Raw genomic sequence first — 21,723 nt, forward strand, 5'->3', positions numbered from 1 at the left:
AGTATTGACACAATACTATAATCAATCAAAGTTGTTTTCCTTATTTTCTGGCCTCTTCTCTTCATATCTGGCTGCGACCCACGACAAACGGCTGATCAACAGATACATAATGAGTCGCTCTAAAAAAAAAAAAAAAAAAAAAAAAAAAAAAAAAAAAAAAAAATGGGTAGACTTAGAACAGCTCGGTCGCCTCCACTCACTGGGTCTGTATTCGATTTCCAGCGAATAATGTTAATCACTGAAAACCCGATCCTCATCTTTTCAGAATCCTGACTAACAGACAAACGTAAAAGTGTGCGAAGAATTCAAACAAATACCAATGATCTCGTGGAATGATTTTAAGCATATGCTTGTGGTATTCTTTTTTACCCGATGCTATAAAAATCGGGCAGAAAGGAGAACAAATCAACCTGAAAAAAAAGAAGAAAAAACTTCCCTTTGGGAGAATTAAAAAGCATAAGCTGTCTCCTACTTCGTTATAGCGACCACACTTCATAGAGCGGACGACGTGTCTCATATTTTCTACTAAATGGATTACGTCGTGCAACACGATCTCATAAAACGCGCGGTAACAAGATATATCGAACGCCATCTTTCTTCGGGCATTGTGACGTACAGTCAAACGCTGTCCGCTCTGTACTCAATTAACCCCCTTTTGTTGCAATGACGCAATCAGTTCTTTTATTCAGAGATAGGTTATCTTCGCAATGAACCACTTCCTGCCATTACCTAAAGGATGGTCGAGGTCGAGCGCGATAAAACTACTGGATAATTTGGTCGATGTGTCAACCGTCCCGCCATGTTTCCCTAAATCTGCGATCCTCGGAGGCCGTTAGCGAGTAACGGCTAACAATAGGAATGAGTATTAGTTAGAGACCTTTGCATCTTTCTTGCCAATTACAGCAACAATGGGGGAGCAGAGTGGTCACCGCCGACGACTGCTACTTCCCTCGTAAACAACTCCCACGTTCTCCCTTATTTCTTCTTTCTTGTTATTTTTCTTTCATTTTCCGTTTTTCTTCACGTCCCAGGTTTCTCGTCAAGTCTTCTTGTTTTTCTCATATGTCTTTGCCGGCCTATTAAACCTGAAGCAGGGCCAGCACTCGGGTTTTCTTCTTCTTATTCTTTTTCCACTTAAAATCTGAAAAGATCTGCGAAGAAAACGAACGGTGACAGTTTTCGCCTCCATATCAACACAGCTCAAGTGATAAATCCTAGTAATGACGAGGATGTCAGACCGTCACTGTCACTAGCGTTGGGTTGACTGGAGGAATGGTGTGTTTGTCTATTACTCTGCTTATTTTTGTCTGTTACTGTATATATATATATATATATATATATATATATATATATATATATAATATATATATATATATATATAATACACGTTTGCCGAAAATGGCGCCAGTATTTGAATAATTCTGCAATTGCTTTGAGCATTATCTTGCGCTATATATATATATATATATATATATATAAAATATATATATATTATATATCATATATATTATATATATATATATTTAGAGAGAGATTTTGAGATAACTGACCTCAGAATCCATCACACACAGACATCGGTGTTAAACATACAAAAATAATGCACGAATACACATTGTGTCAGACATGTGCAATATATATGGCAGATCTTCAGCATTGCCTCGACATACATCACGATTCCAATTCAATTGATTAAAACCAATTGCTTTCAAGGGCTAGTCTGCATTCAAACCAATTAACGTGATCCGCCCTTCCAGTCACGCTCTGTAATAGTTGATGCATGAAAAGCTCCAAAGAAAACATAGAGGCCCTTTTCAGGCCAATGACGAGATCCGCGCAAGTAACGAGTCAAAACACGAGGGTCCCGAACACCCGTCGCGTCCGTGAGTTCAGACACCGAAAAACGAATCGGAATAGTACGTACACCTCTATAAATAGGAGTTTTTTTTCTGAGGGGGCAGGGGGGGTAGGGCCCAGGGTCGGTGCGTTCGGAGAAGACAGACCGGGCCTCAGAAACACACACACACACACACACAAACACACACATACGAGGCAGCCCCCACACCGTAGTGAGCCGTAGCGCGGCTTGGAGGGTTGTGAGCAGAGCTCCCTCAAACGAGATCGTTTCTTCCACAGACTGAAACAGAACAGTGTCATAGCAAGGGTCTGTCACGGACGTTCTCTCTCTCTCTCTCTCTCTCTCTCTCTCTTTCTCTCATTTATATCTGTACACTTGTATCTAAAGTTTGTGTGTGACAATTACAGAGCATTAAAATTGCTAGCAATGAGGAAATTGCAATGTTTACGTTTAGACATTTTGTGTTGATACTAATTTCTTTCGTGATTGTTCAAGGAAATTTTAGGTGTTGTTTGTTTCTAATGAGAAATATAACTAGCAAAGCAAATATAGGCGATCAAGTGACTTACACAGTGTTATCTTTTATTTCTCTTTCGACAGAGGAGTGCGTACTGTAGTGCAAGAGAAAATAAGTTCGAACTCTATAGAATTAAGCCTTTAGGAAAAGCCCCCCTGAAATAAACGACCGAATTGCAAGTGTGACCCGAGGTATTCCCCACGACGCCGTCAGGAGAGGAAGGATACAAAGCAATGACTTCGAGGGTTCAAGAAAGTCCCTTTCGGGAAACCGAATGGGACCAGCGGCTCGGTAAGTACACCAACACTTCCTTCAACCCTTTAAGGCCTTTGTTGATGTGGTTAGGTGAAGCTGCTGGCTGGCTTTATGCCAGCACGGGCTCTTGATGAAGCGCCAGCCAGACTCGCAAATCTGTGTTGCAGTGATCGCTTGGAGAACTTCGCAAGAAGTAGAGTTGGGAGAATTTTGTGTTCTCGAGGGGAAATAGACAAAGTTTTGTCACTTAATTTTCGTAGACAACTTTGAAGTTCTGATAGTTAGCTGACATGACATTAATCAGGGATGTACTTGCAATTTCTTAACTAAAAATGTCGCGGACTGTAACTAATAATGTCGCAGTTTTTAACTAAAAATGTCAAACTCATTTGTAAATATAAATGCATCTCCGGCAGCTTCAGTGTTTTTGGGAGACTGATCATTTTTATATACAACTATGTTTACTTTATTGAAGAGACTTCAGGGAAAATCTTTAAAAACCTTCATGTAAATATGTCGTTTGAACCCTCATGACCCAGCAAGAAGATGCAATACACAAAGACATACGGCTACAGATAAAAACAGGCTTTTGTAAAAGCACATGGATAACAAAACGGACATTTCTCTGATTATTCCACTAAAAAAAATATATAAAAAGGGGGTTGGTAGGGGGTCAGGGAGAGAAGGGCAACGATGATGAGTAAGTGTGTCGCTGACATCAATGTTGTGTTAATCACTTAATTCAAGCTCCGACGACAATGCCTTAGACGCAACCCAGTTTCTGAATGAGAGGGAGGGACGGAAGTCATGATGAGGCGGTATTTGCTTGATGAACCGCCTTTTATTCGATGGATTAGGCTTCAATTTGGGAAGCTTGTTAACTGGGTGAATATTGGTACTTATTTCATGCATCGTTTTGGGCAGCATTTCCGTTTGTACACGCTAGGGTTTGCTTGTTGGACCAATAGTTATAGTTCCCTGTGGGGCTTGGGCCGGGTTTTTGCCATCACTGAACCTCACGTGGCGTCCTGTAGGCGTTATTCCCTTAGGCCCCTAGCTGCAACCTCTTTCATTCCTTTTAGCGTACCTCCGTTCATAATCTTTTTTTCTATCTGACTTTCCACCCCCTCTAACAATTTTTTCATAGTCCAACTGCGAGGTTTTCCTCCAGTTACACTGGTCGACCCCTCGTTAATGTCAGTTATCCTTTCAGCGCTGAATGACCTCATAGGTCCCAGTGCTTGGCCTTTTGGCCTGAATTCTATATGGTGTTCTGTTCCGAACAGTAGTTATATTATGACAAGATATGTATGATATATATATATACTATATATATATATATATATATATAAATATGTAGTATATGTATATATATAATATGTAGTATAATATATAGTATATATATATATATATATATATATTTATATATATATTATATATATATATATATACACACATATTTGATGGGCCTTGTCTTACTCGGTTTGTTGAACAGTATTCAAGTTCAAGTCAGTGGATTAGTAATCATCTTATAAAGCGTGTAACTTTTTTGATCGACAATGATTTTATGAAGACATAGTATCTCTTGATGAACAATATTATTTCAGTCAGCAGACCAGTTTTTATCTTCCGATTAGTATTGTCTTGGCGAACAATATTTATTCGTTTATTCATGATAACATATTTATTTGGCGTACTTAATTTTATTTGTTAAATGCAACGACTGATGAACAGTTTCTAAAAGTCGACGGATTAGTTTTTATCCTGTGAAGGAGAATTTATTTGATGCATCAGTATTTATCTTAGACACGGTATTATCTGCTGAACAATATTTCAATCAGTTGATCAGTATTCATCCAACTAAATCGTTCTCATTCCGTCAAAAATGCAAGTTAATGGACAATGCTACGTTAACGACAATTTTTGCTTCATGGACTCCATTTCACTCGCGAACAATTTCCGATCTGGAAGTATTTGTACCGCAAGCAGTTAAATGTAATGATGGGTATTTGCAAAGAGAACAGTATCTCTGTAATGGGACAATGTCAAATTGACAGTTATTTACTTAATAATCAGTGCTGATTTGACGAGGGGAATATTTTTCTATCGTGGGACAATACCAGTCCCATTGTCTTGGGCTGCTGTAATTCTCTCCTACTTATTTTAGCTGTTACCAGCTTTCGTCAAATTTTGCCCATAGTTACCTACAGCACATCAATATTTGAGCATTACATTTGTATCACTTGAGTTAGCAAAAAATGACGAATTTTAACATCCATATTGATATGTCGGATTAAATCAGATGAGGGAATGTTGATAATCGGATGTTTTTATGACTGACTGACGAAATTGGGCGATGCATCGAGATTGTAAATCGTATGGAGAGAGAGAGAGAGAGAGAGAGAGAGAGAGAGAGAGAGAGAGAGAGAGAGGTGACGAAAATTCTTAAAAAGGACGAAACTAATTTTCTGTTCTTGAAAAATAGAATAAAATATTCGGTATCCGTATATACATCAAAGTTTCCAAAACAATAGAAGAACGGCAATGACCATCAAGAATAAAAAACGAAGAAGTGGAGCGTAATTGATCTGATGGAAAAGATATTGGAACAAATCATATAGGGGCGGGGGGGAGGAAGGAGCCAGGGGTAAAGCATCATAAAATGAATTACTATATTTGATATGATATATTAGTCTGTACGAATTCCCTTGACAGCCACAGTGTCTTTGTTAGATAAAGCTCTCTTTAGTTACCACGAGCTCTTGCCTGTTTGAGTATAAAAGTATAGGAGACTTGGGAGAGAGAGAGAGAGAGAGAGAGAGAGAGAGAGAGAGAGAGAGAGAGAGAGAGAGAGAAAAGACCGCATGTCACGAGAGTTAAAAAAAAAATGTGAACGTAAAATCGGATTTTATCGGTTCTCTTCCCTGCATCATCTTTTGTATATTGTTTTCGTCTTCATTACAGCGCATCTTCCTTTTTGCTACGTTTATCTCTATTACCGTATGAATGGATGATCGTCCTTATAAATTGTCATAATAACCTGATGTTCATCCTAATAACCTTCCTGTCACACTGAGCAATTACGTCTTATTTGGAAATATTTTTATTGTGGGCTTCTTTATCCATCTACAGAAGAAAAATGGAAGAAGTTTTTGTCTGGTTCAATATTTTCATTGTTATCTTGGTTGTTAGGTTAAATTGGCCTTATGCCAGCACTGACTCAACTGCAGGAAGGTATAATAGTAAATAAGATTCATATAAAAAGGAAGTCTCGTCCATTAATATACCTCTCAAGTCCGTAGCCGACAACACGCAAAGCATAAAAATATAGGTCTGTTTGAACTACCAACGACTACTCTGTTTTTTTTCATTTGTCCATCCGCCTGTGGTGTTTTTGTATGGCAACACTGCGTCCCGGGCTTTAGATAGTTACATTCAGCTTACATTCAACGATTATAATAATATCCTATTTCGCATATTAACGGTGTAATTCGCATACAGAAAATTATTAAAACACTTTTCAGTTGCAAATGTACACCCAGATATCCTTTTATTTACCTAAAACTTACAAATAGCGTAACTATCTAAAGCCCGGGACGCAGTGTTACCATACAAAAACACCATAGGCGGAGGACAGATGAAAAAAAACAGAGTATAGAGCTGCAAAAGGCGCGGTCTTTTCAGTCGAAGGAGGAGGAGGAGGAGGCAGACCGAAAATTGTCCCGTCTAGAGGAAGTGGCGTGTTAAACACCTACCCGGGTTGGCCTAAAATTCCCGGAAAAACAAAACAAAAAAAAGTTGCGAAACGTGGGGCGAAAGAGCGACTCTAGTGGCTCCCGCCCGACCCTCAGGGATAAGTGGGACGACAAAGCAATGCAACACGACACGACGTCACAGTTCCATGTGCCCAGGTGTTGCTACTCTGCAGATTGTTTTGGGAAATTGAACGAACGTCATTCTGCTAAGAACTCGCAAGATACTCTTGCTAGAGCCACGTATATTTGCTTCTTATCATATATATGTAATACGTACAAAGTAAATCATTTTTAAACGCTTCTCAGTTCGTTGGAATAACGTAATTGGTCAAGCTCAAACAAAACCGCGGAAACAATGCTGCCAATCCCACATCGCATTAAGTGTCGTTCAGAATGGGAACAGTGGCGAAAACCCTGAACTGTTTGCGAAAAAAAAACATTCAAAATGTTTTATAAATAGTGATTAAATTTGAAATTTACCAAGAAGGCTGGCCGTAGGAGTCCTCGCGTGCACGACGAACTTGTCTGCGCTGTTGGTAATAGTGAGAGATTGTTTTCTAAATTCAAGTCACGTCTTGTGCGCTAAACCTGTGTACCCAATGTCAGACAGAATGCTGACAACGTAGATCTGACAAGTTGGATTAATTTTATGGATGACAGTGATTAAAAAGTAGCCGGCTCAATGTTATTGAAATGTTTTGAGATTTCACTCGCAAGGAATACGAGAGGCTTATAAAAGCAATAACAGTTTGTATAAAGACATAGGATACAGCACAGATTTTAAGAAAAACGGCAAAAGGAAGAATAAAAAGAATGAAAGAAAACAGGGAATGTGTGCCCAGATAACAAAATGAGCTTTCGTAAACACCACAGTACAGTGGTACCGTATGTCCAAGCAAGAGCGCTCTGATCTACGATAATTGTTTACTGCATTCTTTCACGACGCGCTACCGCTGGGCGCTGCTGTTGTAAAGGCTAGACCCCATTGCTACTACTACTACTAAGGATGATGATTATGAGACTGTATTATCATTATTAATAAAATGATGGAATGGTAGGAGAAAAAAGTTTAGAACAATGAAAAAGAGAACTGCACCTGTTTCTGAAATTCTATTTCCTTTTAGTTTTCTGCAAAAGAAACTATTGAGAGGCTTTCTATGTCCGTCCGCACCCTTATCTGTCCGCCCTCAGATCTTAAAAACTACTGAGGCTAAAGGGCTGCAAATTGGAATGTTGGTCATTCACCCTCCAATCATCAAATACATCAAATTGCAGCCATCTTGCCTCAGTAGCTTTTACTTTATTCGTGGTTAAAGTTGGACATGATCATGCGTCTGGCAACGCTATAGGTGCCAACAACACAGTTCAACAATGGGCTGTGGCTGAAAGTTTCATTGGCCGCAGCTGAGTGTTTCATACATCACTATACGCTGTACAGAAAACTCGATCACGCCGAAGAATCGTCAGTGCACATTTTTACTTGCAAACCTCATTCCCTATTCTACCAATGGCAAACAAATGCTTGGATAAATAAGGAAACTTGTGATTTGAATGAACTTGCCTCTACCGTCCCTCCCAGGGGGGTGGGGGGGGGGGGGGGGTGGGGTGGGGGGGGGGGGGGGGGGGGGGGGGGGGGAATCGAACTTATTGGCCTCTTACTGATGACGACTGTGAGAAGCGAAGAGCATCGCAACCACTTTTCACTCAGCAGTCAGCATCAGCACGTACTTCTTCGCATCACTGGTTTAACGGCTGACTCGATTCCGTTTCCGCATGCGTAAAAAAATCAGACCGCAAAAAAATGATAGAAGTTAGTCTGGGGTTTTATCGAAAAATTTCACACGACATATTTGAAACGTCTACTTAATTTTGTGTTTCATTTGAGGTCTAAAAGAGATATCTTTTCTTATTATTATTATTATTATTGTTTATTATTATTATTATTATTATTATATTATACATAGTACCCTACTGTATAGACAATAAACAACTGCTGATAAATTGATCAGAAAATGCGCAGTAAAACTCAATTCCGGGATACCTAGTAAAAAATACGCCGAAGTCTCTTCGCCGCCATCGAGCTGCTTTCAGTACAGCATATAATGCTGTATTAAACTCTTATCCACGGCCCATGAAACTTTCAGCCACGACCCGGTGGTGCCCTGTGTTGTTGGTGCCCATAGCGGCGCCAGACGCACGATCATGGCTAACTATAACCTTATATAAAAAATAAAAAAAAAATTCTGAAGCTAGGGGGCTGCAATTTGTTATGTCTGATGATTGGAGGATGGATGCTCAACATACCAATTTGCAGCCCTCTAGCCTCAGCAGTTTTTCAAATAAATCAATAGACAAAGAGGAGAAATGAACTGAATATGCAGCGTTCTGACTTATTTTGATCGTTATAGAACATCGAAAGAGAGATAGTAGGTTACCTAATGGAGAAGTATTGTATTCGCTGGTGAAATAACTAAAATGATTATACTCTGTTTTTTTTCCATCTGTCCATCCGCCTATGGTGTTTGCGCATGGTAACACTGCGTCCTGGACTTTAAATAATATCCTATTTCGAATATTAACGGTGTAATTCGCATACAGTAAATTATTAAAACACTTTCCAGTTGCAAATGTACACCCAGATATCCTTTTATTTACCTAAAACTTACTCAAAGCGTAACTATTTAAAGCCCGGGACGCAGTGTTACCATACGCGACCACCACAGGCTGATGGACAGATGGAAAAAAACAGAGTATAGTGATCGTGATGGTGAGTATATTAGTGATTAGCATAATACCAGCAAAACTGGAAAAAATACCAGCCTGAATACTCGACGACGAACCCTGCCCGGGCACTACCAGTTATACCAACATACGAACCCCGTTTGAATAAGACCAGTTATCCAGCCTTCATTTATACCAGTTGACGAACCCTACACGAACATGAACTCTGATATACCAGCCACCAGCATCCCTGTTTTTTTTTTTTTTTTTTTTTGTAATAAAACATTCCCGCATCCTCTCTATTAAATACCAGTATGAATATTGGCCAGTCATTAAATAATATTGCTGAGCCAGAAAAGCGAATAACAGGAAGGCTAGAAACAGTCATATAAAATTTATTTGCTAAGCGCAGCCATTCATTTTAACATTATTGTTATTGTAATATTATTCCTTACCATAAAATATTCACATATTTAGGTTCCCCAGGGAACGTACCAATTCTCCCCCCGCCCCCCCCCCCCCCCCCCCCCCACACCCCCCCCCCCCACCCCCTTGCTCTATCTCAAGAACATTCATTGTCTAGATTATTGTTACAGAATATTCACGCGTTTTGTTGCTACTTTTATCGTAATAGGTTTATTTTGCTAATTAGAAGTACACATTACTCCGTAAAGAGAGTCTTCATTAAGGGCGATGAGTTAAGCATGCGCGCGTGCGTGTGTGTGTGTGTGTATGTATAATATACATATATATTTTATATATATATGAATATAATATATAGTATAATATATACATATATATAATTATAATATTTATATAATAATATATAATATATATATATATATAATATCTATATATATATATAATATATATATATATATATATATATATATAGATATGCCACGGAGGAAAAATAAAAAACGATGGAGTCTGCGAGATCTTTCGGCTGAAAAGCCCTTTACTTAAGCAGCTACTGACAAAAATACGAGAAAAGACAATACAAGAAGGTCGTATAACTGACAGATAGGGATTATAAAAGGATTAGTGCCTAGAATCCGACACACCTGGAAGATAAGAAACCTTCCCAAACAAGCATAAACAAAGGGTGCAATTAAAGGTTTAAGACAATCATCTCAGATACAATCTCCAGACAATTAAAGGATTATAGGTGACGCTATACGGAACCTGGTAGACAAAACCATATTCACAAAAAATGACAGACATACATTACAATAAAAATTTTTTTTTTTTTTTTTTTTTTTTTTTTTTTTTTTTTTTTTTTTTTTAATAACTCTAGGCAACTGATTTTTATTTTTATTTAAGTCAGTAATTATTATATTTGAGGTCATTCTTAAACATGTTACAGATACAAGGGTCTAAATGAAAAAGGCCACGACTAACATTGAAATTACAATGAAAAGTAAGTTGTATTAAAGCAGATTCTAAAAGATTTCGTGATAAGACATCTCTTGACCGTGCAATTACTGAACTGTCAATCCAATTAATTCGGTGGTTGTTTTCACTTAAATGAATAAATAATGCATTAGATTTTTTGCCCACCCGTTTTTTACAGAGTATTATGCTGGCTTAGCCTTACTTCTAAGCCCTTGCTCGACTGTCCCAGGTAGAATGAGGGACAATCCATACATGGAATTTTTATATATTATGTTGTTGCTTTCTCTGGGGGCCATTTTTTATTAACATTCTTTTTAGTGTGTTATTATAGGAAGAAACAAGGTTGACATTAAAAGCTTTTAACAATGGTTTAATGGTTTCAAATCCGTTAAATAAGGCAAACTGAGAATGTTCTTAGAAATTTCTTTCGTGGTGTTGTTTTCAGTATAAAACTTTTTGTGGGCTTTATTATAACAAATGTCTAATATATGTGAAGGATAGCATAAATCTTTCCTATTTTTCTTTTTTTATGTTCTTCAATTTTCTTGATCCCAAATATTGTGGACTGACAATTCGTAATGCTCGGTTAAAAACATAGAGGAAAAAAATTGATATTTTTATATTAAGATGGTGGCCTGAGAAGAAATGAACATAAGTTAAGTTGTTAGTCGGTTCCTATAATACTGAATTTATTGAAATGGTTCTCTATGTATCAAAACATCTAAGAAGGGGAGGCAATTGTTCTTTTTCTAATTCTAGAGTAAACTTAATCGATTGGTACCGGTACCTGGTTATTTAATTTAGAGAGTAAATCATTTAAAAAAAAAAAAAAAAAAAAACATCAATACCGACAGGAAGAACAGCTAAACAATCATCAACGTAACGATAACCACTTTACAGGAATATGAATGATATTAGGTAAGTAGCGTTTTTCGAAGATTCCATATACAGGTTTGAGAGCAATGGTGATAAAAGGATTTCCCATTGCCATGCCAAAAATTTGTTGATAAAATTCACCATTGAATATAAAACTTACAATCACAAATGCACAAACTCAGTGAGTGAAATAAATGTGACTTATAGGTAGAGGTAATTCATGCTGAGTTAGTTCATTGCTAAGATATTCTAAAATAGAGGTCTATAGGACTTTAGTAAAAAGAGAACATACGTCAAAACTAACGAATCTATCAGTAGGGCAAAGAGCAATTTTGTATAATTTATCACTAAATCTAGAGAATTATATATATGGAGAAATCGGAGATGGTTCCAAGTACGGGGACAAGATCTTAGTGATATATTTCGAGAGTTTATATGAAATTGAACCAACAGTACTGATATAGGGCGCATAGGGTTATTTTCTTGTGCGTTTTGACTAATCCATATAAGTAAGGTAGCGAAGGAGAATTGACTGACAAGGGGCTTTGCCTAGTAGTTCTGTTTTTATCTTTAAGGATACTTTTCACTATGCTATGAAGTTTTTTATGACTTGATCAAGAGGATTTTTTGTTAGTTTTTTATAAGTCACATCATCATCCAGTAGGGCTTGCATACGTGATATGTAGTCAGCTTTATCTAAAATTACTATACTATTGACTTATCCGCTTTTGTGACGTGGATAGTATTGTCTTTTTAAGACGGTCAAAACTTTTCTATAGCGAGCAGGGAAGTTACTTTCATGCTTAACATTGGCAGCTCGTAAACAATACCTTTAATCATGTCGACATGATTTTGAGGAAGATCACAATATTTTTCAAATTTTACTTAGGGATGACCAATCATTAAAGCCGAAGGTCTACTGTTGCAAAGAAAGATAAACCATATCCAAGCGCACTCACAACATTTTCACTTATTTGTTTGACTAGATAAGTTAACAACACAATCTTGACGTGCACAATTAGTCCAATCACTGCTATCAATAAGATTTTTTAGTTTTCTTTTCTGTCGAGTTTCTTTTTCAGGGCATCTGTAGTCCTACGTAGTTTTTCGTAAATTTCCCGCGCAGCGAGTCCTTCCAATCAACCGGGATAGAATGATTGAAAGAGGATCCTTGTTCTTTCCAGTTAAATTCCTGAATTTTTCTTTCTCTTCTGTTTGGCGGCTGCTATGTGCTGTTTCAACATCATGGCACTAAATTCATGAATGGGTGATTGTCATATCTTCTTAGACGGCGTGGCAGCAAGGATTTAGGAGGCACTTGTTCAGAAGGCACTTCTTCAGGAATTAAGACGAATTCTGGTTGAATGTGCAGCCACAAGAGACTTGGAGAAGGTAGTGACAACACACTCAAAAGAGGAAAACAGGATAGCGAAAGTAAACGTGCCCTCATTATGTATAACAACAGAATCACGAAAGTTAGGAACGTGATAAATCCATAAAATAAAGATAAAAATGCCACGGAGGAAAATAAAAAACGATGGAGTCTGCGAGATCTTTCGGCTGAAAAGCCCTTTACTTAAGCAGCTACTGACAAAAAATACGAGAAAAGACAATACAAGAAGGTTCGTATAACTGACAGATAGGATTATAAACGGATTATGGCCTAGAATCCGACACCCTGGAAGATAAGAAACTTCCAAACAAGCATAAACAAAGGGTGCAATTAAAAGGTTAAGGAACACAATCATCTCAGATACAATCTCCAGACATTAAAGGGATTATAGGTGACAGCTATACGGAACTGGTAGACAAAAACCATATTCACAAAAATGACAGACATACATTACAATAAAAAATTTTTTTTTTTTTTTTTTTTTTTTTAATAACTCTAAGGCAACTGATTTTTATTTAAGTCAGAAATTATATATTTTGAGGTCATTCTTAAACATGTTACAGATACAAGGGTCTAAATGAAAAAGGCCACGACTACATTGAAATTACAATGAAAAGTAAGGTTGTATTAAAGCAGATTCTAAAAGATTTCGTATAAGACATCTCTTGACCGTGCAATTACTGAACTGTCAATCCATTAATTCGGTGGTTGTTTTCACTTAAATGAATAAATAAATGCATTAGATTTTTGCCCAGTTTTTACAAGAGTATTTTTATGCTGGCTTAGCCTTACTTCTAAGCCCCTTGCTCGACTGTCCCAGGTAGAATGCACGTTCAAGATTTGTGTGTTAACTTATCTAGTAAACAAATAAGTGAAATGTTGTGAGTGCGCTTGGATATGGTTTTATCTTTCTTTGCAACAAGTAGACCTCGGCTTTTAATGATTGGGGTAATCCCTAAGTAAATTTGAAAAATATTGATCTCCTCAAAATCATGTCGACATGATTAAGGTATTGTTTACGGAGCTTTTTGCCAATGGTTAAGCATGAAAGTAACTTCCCTGCCTCGCTATAAGAAAAGTTGACCGATCTAAAAAGGACAATACTATCCACATCACAAAAAGCGGATAAGTCAAATAGTATAGTAATTTTAGATAAAAGCTGACTACATATCACGTATGCAAGCCCTACTGGATGATGATGTGACTTATAAAAAACTAACAAAAAAATCCTCTTGATCAAGTCATAAAAAAACTTCAATAGCATAGTGAAAAGTATCCTTAAAGATAAAACAGAACTACTAGGCAAATTGTCAGTCAATTCTCCTTCGCTACCTTACTTATATGGATTAGTCAAAACGCACAAAGAAAATAACCCTATGCGGCTATTATCAGTTACTGTTGGTTCAATTTCATATAAACTCTCGAAATATATCACTAAGATCTTGTCCCCGTTACTTGGAACCATCTCCGATTCTCATATATATAATTCTCTAGATTTAGTTGAGAAAATTATACAAAATTGCTCTTTGCCCTACTGATAGATTCGTTAGTTTTGACGTATGTTCTCTTTTTTACTAAAGTCCCTATAGACTCTATTTTAGAATATCTTAGCAATGAACTAACTCAGCATGAATTACCTCTACCTATAAGTCACATTATTCACTTCACGAGTTTGGTGCATTTGTGATTGTAAGTTTATATTCAATGGTGAATTTTATCAACAAATTTTTGGCATGGCAATGGGAAATCCTTTATCACCATTGCTCTTTCAAAACTCTCAAACCTGTATATGGAATTCTTTCGAAAAACGCTACTTACCTAATATCATTCATATTCCTGTAAAGTGGTATTCGTTACGTTGATGATTGTTTAGCTGTTCTTCCTGTCGGTATTGATGTTAAATGATTTTACTCTCTAAATTAAATAACCAGGTACCATCGATTAAGTTTACTCTAGAATTAGAAAAAAGACAATTGCCTCCCTTTCTTAGATGTTTTGATACATAGAGAAACCATTTCAATGTAAATTCAGTATTTATAGGAAACCGACTAACAACTTAACTTATGTTCATTTCTTCTCAGGCCACCATCTTAATATAAAAATATCAATTTTTTCCTCTATGTTTTACGAGCATTACGAATTGTCAGTCCACAATATTTTGGATCAAGAAATTGAATACATAAGAAAAATAGGGAAAGATTTATGCTATCCTTCACATATATAGACATTTTGTTATAATAAAGCCCACAAAAAGTTTATACTGAAAACAACACACAGAAAGAAAATTCTAAGAACATTCTCAGTTTGCCTTATTTTTAACGGATTTGAAACCATTAAACCATTGTAAAAGCTTTTAATGTCAACCTTGTTTCTTCCTATAATAACAACAACTAAAAAGAATGTTAATAAAAAAAATGGCCCCAGAGAAGCAACAACATAATATAAAATTCCATGTATGGATTGTCCCTCATTCTATCCGGGACAGTCGAGCAAGGGCTTAGAAGTAAGGCTAAGCAGCATAAATACTCTGTAAAAAACTGGGCAAAAATCTAATGCATTATTTATTCATTTAAGTGAAAACAACCACCGAATTAATTGGATTGACAGTTCAGTAATTGCACGGTCAAGAGATGTCTTATCACGAAATCTTTTAGAATCTGCTTTAATACAACTTACTTTCATTGTAATTTCAATGTTAGTCGTGGCCTTTTTCATTTAGACCCTTGTATCTGTAACATGTTTAAGAATGACCTCAAATATATAATTACTGACTTAATAAAATCAGTTGCCTTAGAGTTATTAAAAAAAAAAAAAAAAAAAAAAAAAATTTTTTTATTGTAATGTATGTCTGTCATTTTTTTGTGAATATGGTTTTGTCTACCAGGTTCCGTATAGCTGTCACCTATAATCCTTTAATTGTCTGGAGATTGTATCTGAGATGATTGTCTTAAACCTTTAATTGCACCCTTTGTTTATGCTTGTTTGGGAAGGTTTCTTATCTTCCAGGTGTGTCGGATTCTAGGCACTAATCCTTTTATAATCCCTATCTGTCAGTTATACGAACCTTCTTGTAGTTGTCTTTTCTCGTATTTTTGTCAGTAGCTGCTTAAGTAAAGGGCTTTTCAGCCGAAGATCTCGCAGACTCCATCGTTTATTTCCTCCGTGGCATTTATCTTTATTTTAGGATTTATCACGTTCCTAACTTTCGTGATTCTGTTATACATATATATATATATATATATATACAGATACATATGCACATATGTATGTATGGTTATATACACAAAACAGACGCATTATACATATACATATATATATATATATAAATATATATATATATGTGTGTGTGTGTGTGTGTGTACTATATACGTATATATAAATCATACATATCTCCAGCATAGTTAATGGTCACATGCAGTTTTTTCTAGTGGGCAGAGAGAGAGAGAGAGAGAGAGAGAGATTTCAAGGTAAACGTGACAGCGACATTTCCTCCGCCTACCCCTTCGCGTTGTATTCAGATGGCGAACCATACTCACACCTGTCCGCCCACGCACCACCCACTGGAACACCCTTTAGGGGTCAGCCGAGACTACTTACTACGTAGTCTCCCCCCAAAACAAGCAAGTTGCCTTCAGACCTGTAGATGTAAATCGACAAAACAAGAAAGGTTGACTTTGTTTGTTTGGGCGAGATCTGACTGATGTTTATCTATCGTATGTAATAGACTTATTTACATCTTTTCATTTTCCCGTTTTCCAGTGACGTCGGTTTTCTAGTCTTTGAGAGTCTGTTTTAGAAGCCTGGGATCTTGTCTGAGTGTTCCATTTCAATTTGTTGACATCTTGGATAATAGCCATAATTATTAAACGCAAGGTGTATCCGCACATTTTCACTTTACTGCGAAAGAAAACTATCGAGAATGCTTTGTTTGTCCGTCCGCGCTTTTCCTGTCCGCCCTCAGAGACACTACCGAGTCTAGAGAGCTGCCTGGTATGTTGATATCTTGCATTCAGAAGATTGAACATACCAACTACAAATGGATGTCAGCGTGCTCATCTTTTGTAGGAAACCTGCAAACGCCAGTCTCTTTTTTTTTTTCGACACCCTCAACAATGTACCAGTTTAGTTTATGGAGAAGAGAAATTCCTCGCAAGGGCGAGAGACAGTCTTCTTTAAGTTCTGAGAAAGAAATCCTCCGTCCTCCCTGAGCCTGACTCAGTAACGTAAACGGCAGAGCGCTCACCTGTTGGCGCAACTAGCGCTCGAGACCGCATTCCCCTTCAACAAATAAACAGCATGTGTTCGTGGCATGCAGCCTGTTCTGGGAGGGACGTGCCCTTAGGGGGTGGGTGGGAAGGAGGGACGGGCGGAATGCCTAGGGGGTCGTTGGGGGTTGGGCTGTTTAAGACTAATTGCCCAAACAAGCAGCAAGTAGGCTGAGCGCTACGTAAGGCTAGCTGACAGTTATCAGCGAACTTTCAAGTGTGCTTACAACGCATTCGTCACGGGCGTCCTCCTCGGGTGAATCTTTTCATTTTTGTCAGTCACTGAGGGATCAGGCGAAGGGCCTCATCATCTTCCACGTCTGTCTGTCGTGAGTATTGCATAGAGAACAAACACCTGTTCGCAGTTCATTCGCAACGAACGATTTCAGCTGACAGATTCGCAGCGAATGAGTTTAGCTGACATCACATTCATATCCAAGATTCAGCAGCTTCGAGACTCGTACTGGACTTAGCTGACCTCGTTCGCCAACGATGATTTTAGAGATATTTTGTTATTAGAATAGTTCAGTTACTCATTTTCGTTTACTGAATGAGAAGACTAAATTGAAACAGTGTCTTGGTCAGATTGGCGTGAGTTCCAAATACTGGAACCTGATCATAGCGAAATGAAAATAACTAGCCACGTACAAGTAACCATAACTTTATTTTGGAATGGCAACAGGTGCCATCAGCTAAATTTCAGCTATGTTAATTACAATTCTTCCCACTGTTATTATCTATAAATCTATATCGTTCAGATAAGTGTGTTGTCACCACGTTTTATCTAACAACTGCAATGGAATTAGTGTGAGCTCTTTTTTTTTGCAGTTTGTGCAAATGTAAATGACCCATTTTCTCACGCTCATGCAGATAAGAGATTAAGTTGAAAACGTAGACAAATTTTAAACTTTTCAATAAAACGAACAGATGAGAAACGCGCTTCGTTACGAAGACTATAACATTTATAATTACATTCATTTAAAGATGACGTAGACTGAGAAATAGTAATATCAGACCAGAGAATAAGATTTCGTTTCCGTTACCTTTACACTCCTGTAACTTCTCTCGAAGGGAGAGAGAGGGGAAACGGAGAAAAACGCCAGAAGTCAGTTCTCCGTCTCGTGTTTTAGCTCTTGGCAATAGAGCTGCGTATCCTCTAACCTTTGACAAGGATTCCGCCTGAACTCTATTGAAAGACCAACTAATATTCACCGGATTTTTTAATTTATCGTTATTAGAGGTTGGCAGATGTGTTCTGTCATCTCGACGGATCGAGTCACTTGTAGATTAGTTATTTTACAATTTCTTTCAACAGACAAACTGTGTTCAAAACGAAAACAAACAAGTAAATATATACGCCAAAGTATCTTCGGCGCAATCGAGTTTTCTGTACAGCGTATAATGTATGAAACTCTCAGCCAAGACCCATAAAACTTTCAGTCACGGCCCACTGGTTGCCTGTGTTGTTGTCACTGATAGCGGTGTCAGACCCACGATCATGGCTAACTTCAACCATGAATAAAATAGAATCTAGTGAGGCTAGAGGGCTGCAATTTGGTATATTTGATGATTTGGGCGGTGGATGTTCAACATACCTATACCTGAAACCATCTAGCCTCAGTAGTTTTAAGATCTGAGGGCAGACGGACAGACAAATAGTCATCTCGATAGTCTTTTGTTTTGAATATGTTATAACCTCATACTATCGTGTTACTGTCAGATATAGAATTTTATATAACTCTTTATTATTATGTTCCTGTCGTCACATGGTTGTTGGGCCTGAGTCTCTCAATAAATACTTGGCAATACAGGCCGCGTCTTCTGCCAGGTCCAAGCATAGGTCACAACAAACCTTTCCCTGAAGGAACAGGTAGACTACCTGAGGTATCTTGCATGTTAGTGAATTCAACATCTACTTTGCGCTTATGCATGCGCTTTGAACATCTATTGCTATATCTATCGTGTGTTGGTGTATAAAATATACTTAAATATAAAATGTTTGGGCATCTATGCATGCATTCTTTCTCGTATATTTCTGTTTCTTCATATTCGTGCACAGTTTAAACATAATTGCGTTCATGCTAACTGATTATATATTTATATAAATCATATATATACAGTATATATACATGTGTGTGCGACGCTGTCAATTTGTATGGCAATGGTGAACTTTTCATATAAGAAAATATATAATTAATGAACTTGTCCAAACACACACATATATATATGTGTTGTACAAATATATATACATATATATATATATATATATATATATATATACATATATTACGTATGTTTTTTTGTATATATGTGTAATTCATATTTACATGAACCGTTCACGTTTGCGTTAAAAAAGGCGATTTAAAGTGTAATTAACAAAATCTCTTCTTCTCGTCCAGGGACATGATACCTATAAAATTATCGAACCATAATTCCCTTCAAAATTAGCAGCGGGTCACAATGCACCTTTTTTATTTATTATTTGTATATTCTAGATTTCATTAATGTTTTAAACTTTAGTATGCTTTCTCTTCATTTACTTGAGTCGTATAAAATACTTTCTCTCAAAAAAAGGTCTTCAAGTTTAGAATTAGAACCCATTTTTATTGTTTTCTATGTCCTGACATATTTAGATATATATATATATATATATATATATATAGTTATATATATATAGATTTATATATATGTATATATATATATATATATATTAGATAGGGTACTATATATATATATACATATATATATATTATTTATATATATGTATATATATACACATAATATATGTATATATATATATATCTCTATTTATATCTATATATATATATATATCTATTTATATATATGTATATATATATATATATATGTATATTATATATATAGATATATATATATATATATATATAATATATATATGGAGAAAGAGATATGATTTGTTAATCTTCCAAACATTACAGATACTTTGTACTAAGTAATGCATATTTGCTTTCGGTTTGAATTATGTTCACGACAAAGTTTACAGACGAAGTCATTCATTTATAAAGTAGATGATTTTTTAATTTTTTTATTATTGATGGCGAAAACGTTTCATCAGTTAGCAAATTACCCAACAAATAAAAAATTTGTCCGCATTGAATGTCATGTGTAATTTTTAACAATTACGAAAACCTTTGATTATCTTGGACACAAAACCAGACAGCGTATGAATATGTAATTCAATTATGCTTCACGTGAGATCATTATTTAAACCAAAATTAAAGTTATAAAACTACAAAAAAAAACGGTTATGGTAAAATAAACCGTGAGAACAGCAACATCATTTAACAGACAATGCAGATGACGATGTAAAAACTCTGGGAGTACTAGACGTGATTTAACGCAGCCCAAACAATGAAGGAGCCATTTGGGGAAAATGGACCCAAAAAACGACCGGTCCATCTGTCAACAACGTTGGGTAAACAACCGATTTTTTATCTTCTTCTTTTGTGAAACGACAACCTTCTCAAATGTCGATCGACCCTCCGTAACCTCACAGCTGTTCGAGCAACTCAAACGTAAAGTACAACGCACGAATGGATCAGCGATTCTCGGCCATTCCATTGAGGAGTGAGAGATGTGTATTTCTGGTGATAGAAGTTCACTCTCGACGTGGTTCGGAAGTCACGTAAAGCCGTTGGTCCCGTTTCTGAATAACCACTGGTTCCATGCAACGTAAAAGCACCATACAAACAAACAAACAAACGAATGGATCAGCTCTGGTTCCCGCTCGTAAGAAGTCAGGGCACCATTTCTGGCAATACTTCGTTTTTGAGGGAGTCACTTGGGGTCATGGTTTTGATAGCACTGAAAAATGCATTATTATTATTATTATTATTATTATTATTATTATTATTATTATTATTATTATTATTATTAGTCAGTCATCTTAACCTGAAGCCTAGTTCTCGACTCAATGATTTTAAAAAATTAATAAAATATTAACTTAACAAATAAATAAAGTATTGGTTGATATAGGGGTTGTTGTCATAGCACTTCTAGTACACCTCGGAAAACTGAACTTTTGCTAATACAAGTTCGCTGAAACTTAATACCACTTCGGTTGTTAATATATTTCCTTTTATTTTATCCTGTTGTATCCTATTTTACATTCCTTTTTTAAATTTTATTTCTTTTTCATTTCACTTCGAAAGATCAGAGCATATACAGCCCCATTCTGTTTTAATAGCATCTGGTTGCCCATGCCGTCGACTACCATGTTTGGTAGAAAAAAAAAAAAAAAAAAAAAAAAAACGGGGTGGATGCACCTCTCCCCGCCGAGGAAGGGGGTGACAAACGGCGACAGAATAGGGCAGCGGGGGATCTTATGCCAGGAATGTATTTTTATCTCTTAGGCAACGAAAACATGAGAAACCGTTCTCTCTCTCTCTCGCTCTCTCTCTCTCTCTCTGCTATCGGTCGTTTTATAGCTGCTGACTACCCATGCTTGTCGTACTCCGTGATTCATACTACCTATGGGCATGTATATGAATATGCTTGTGTGACTGTGCGTATGCACGTATACAATTACATCAAAGTGATGTGTATTTGGATATATATATGTCTTCGTTCCTGCCTCCCAAATGTCACAAGCGTTATCTCATCACACCGACATGAAAAGTTGGTAGTTTTTCCCTTCGAACGGCAGAGTGCAG

General features: G+C 36.7%; 1 protein-coding gene across 6 annotated transcripts in view; it reads left to right on the forward strand.

Annotated features, from left to right (window-relative positions):
* Nucleotides 1-21,723, forward strand: part of LOC135203226 (mucin-2-like) — a 136,476-nt gene that overhangs the window by 45,234 nt on the left and 69,519 nt on the right. For all 6 annotated transcript variants that reach the window (XM_064232989.1, XM_064232990.1, XM_064232991.1 and 3 more), the window contains exon 2: nt 2,456-2,663. In XM_064232989.1, coding sequence (XP_064089059.1) covers nt 2,606-2,663 — 58 coding nt within the window. In that variant the 5' untranslated portion in view covers nt 2,456-2,605. The remainder of the gene's footprint in view (nt 1-2,455; nt 2,664-21,723) is intronic.

This window comes from Macrobrachium nipponense, chromosome 33, assembly GCF_015104395.2.
Source record: "Macrobrachium nipponense isolate FS-2020 chromosome 33, ASM1510439v2, whole genome shotgun sequence".
In the NCBI taxonomy this organism is placed as follows: Eukaryota; Metazoa; Arthropoda; class Malacostraca; order Decapoda; family Palaemonidae; genus Macrobrachium; species Macrobrachium nipponense.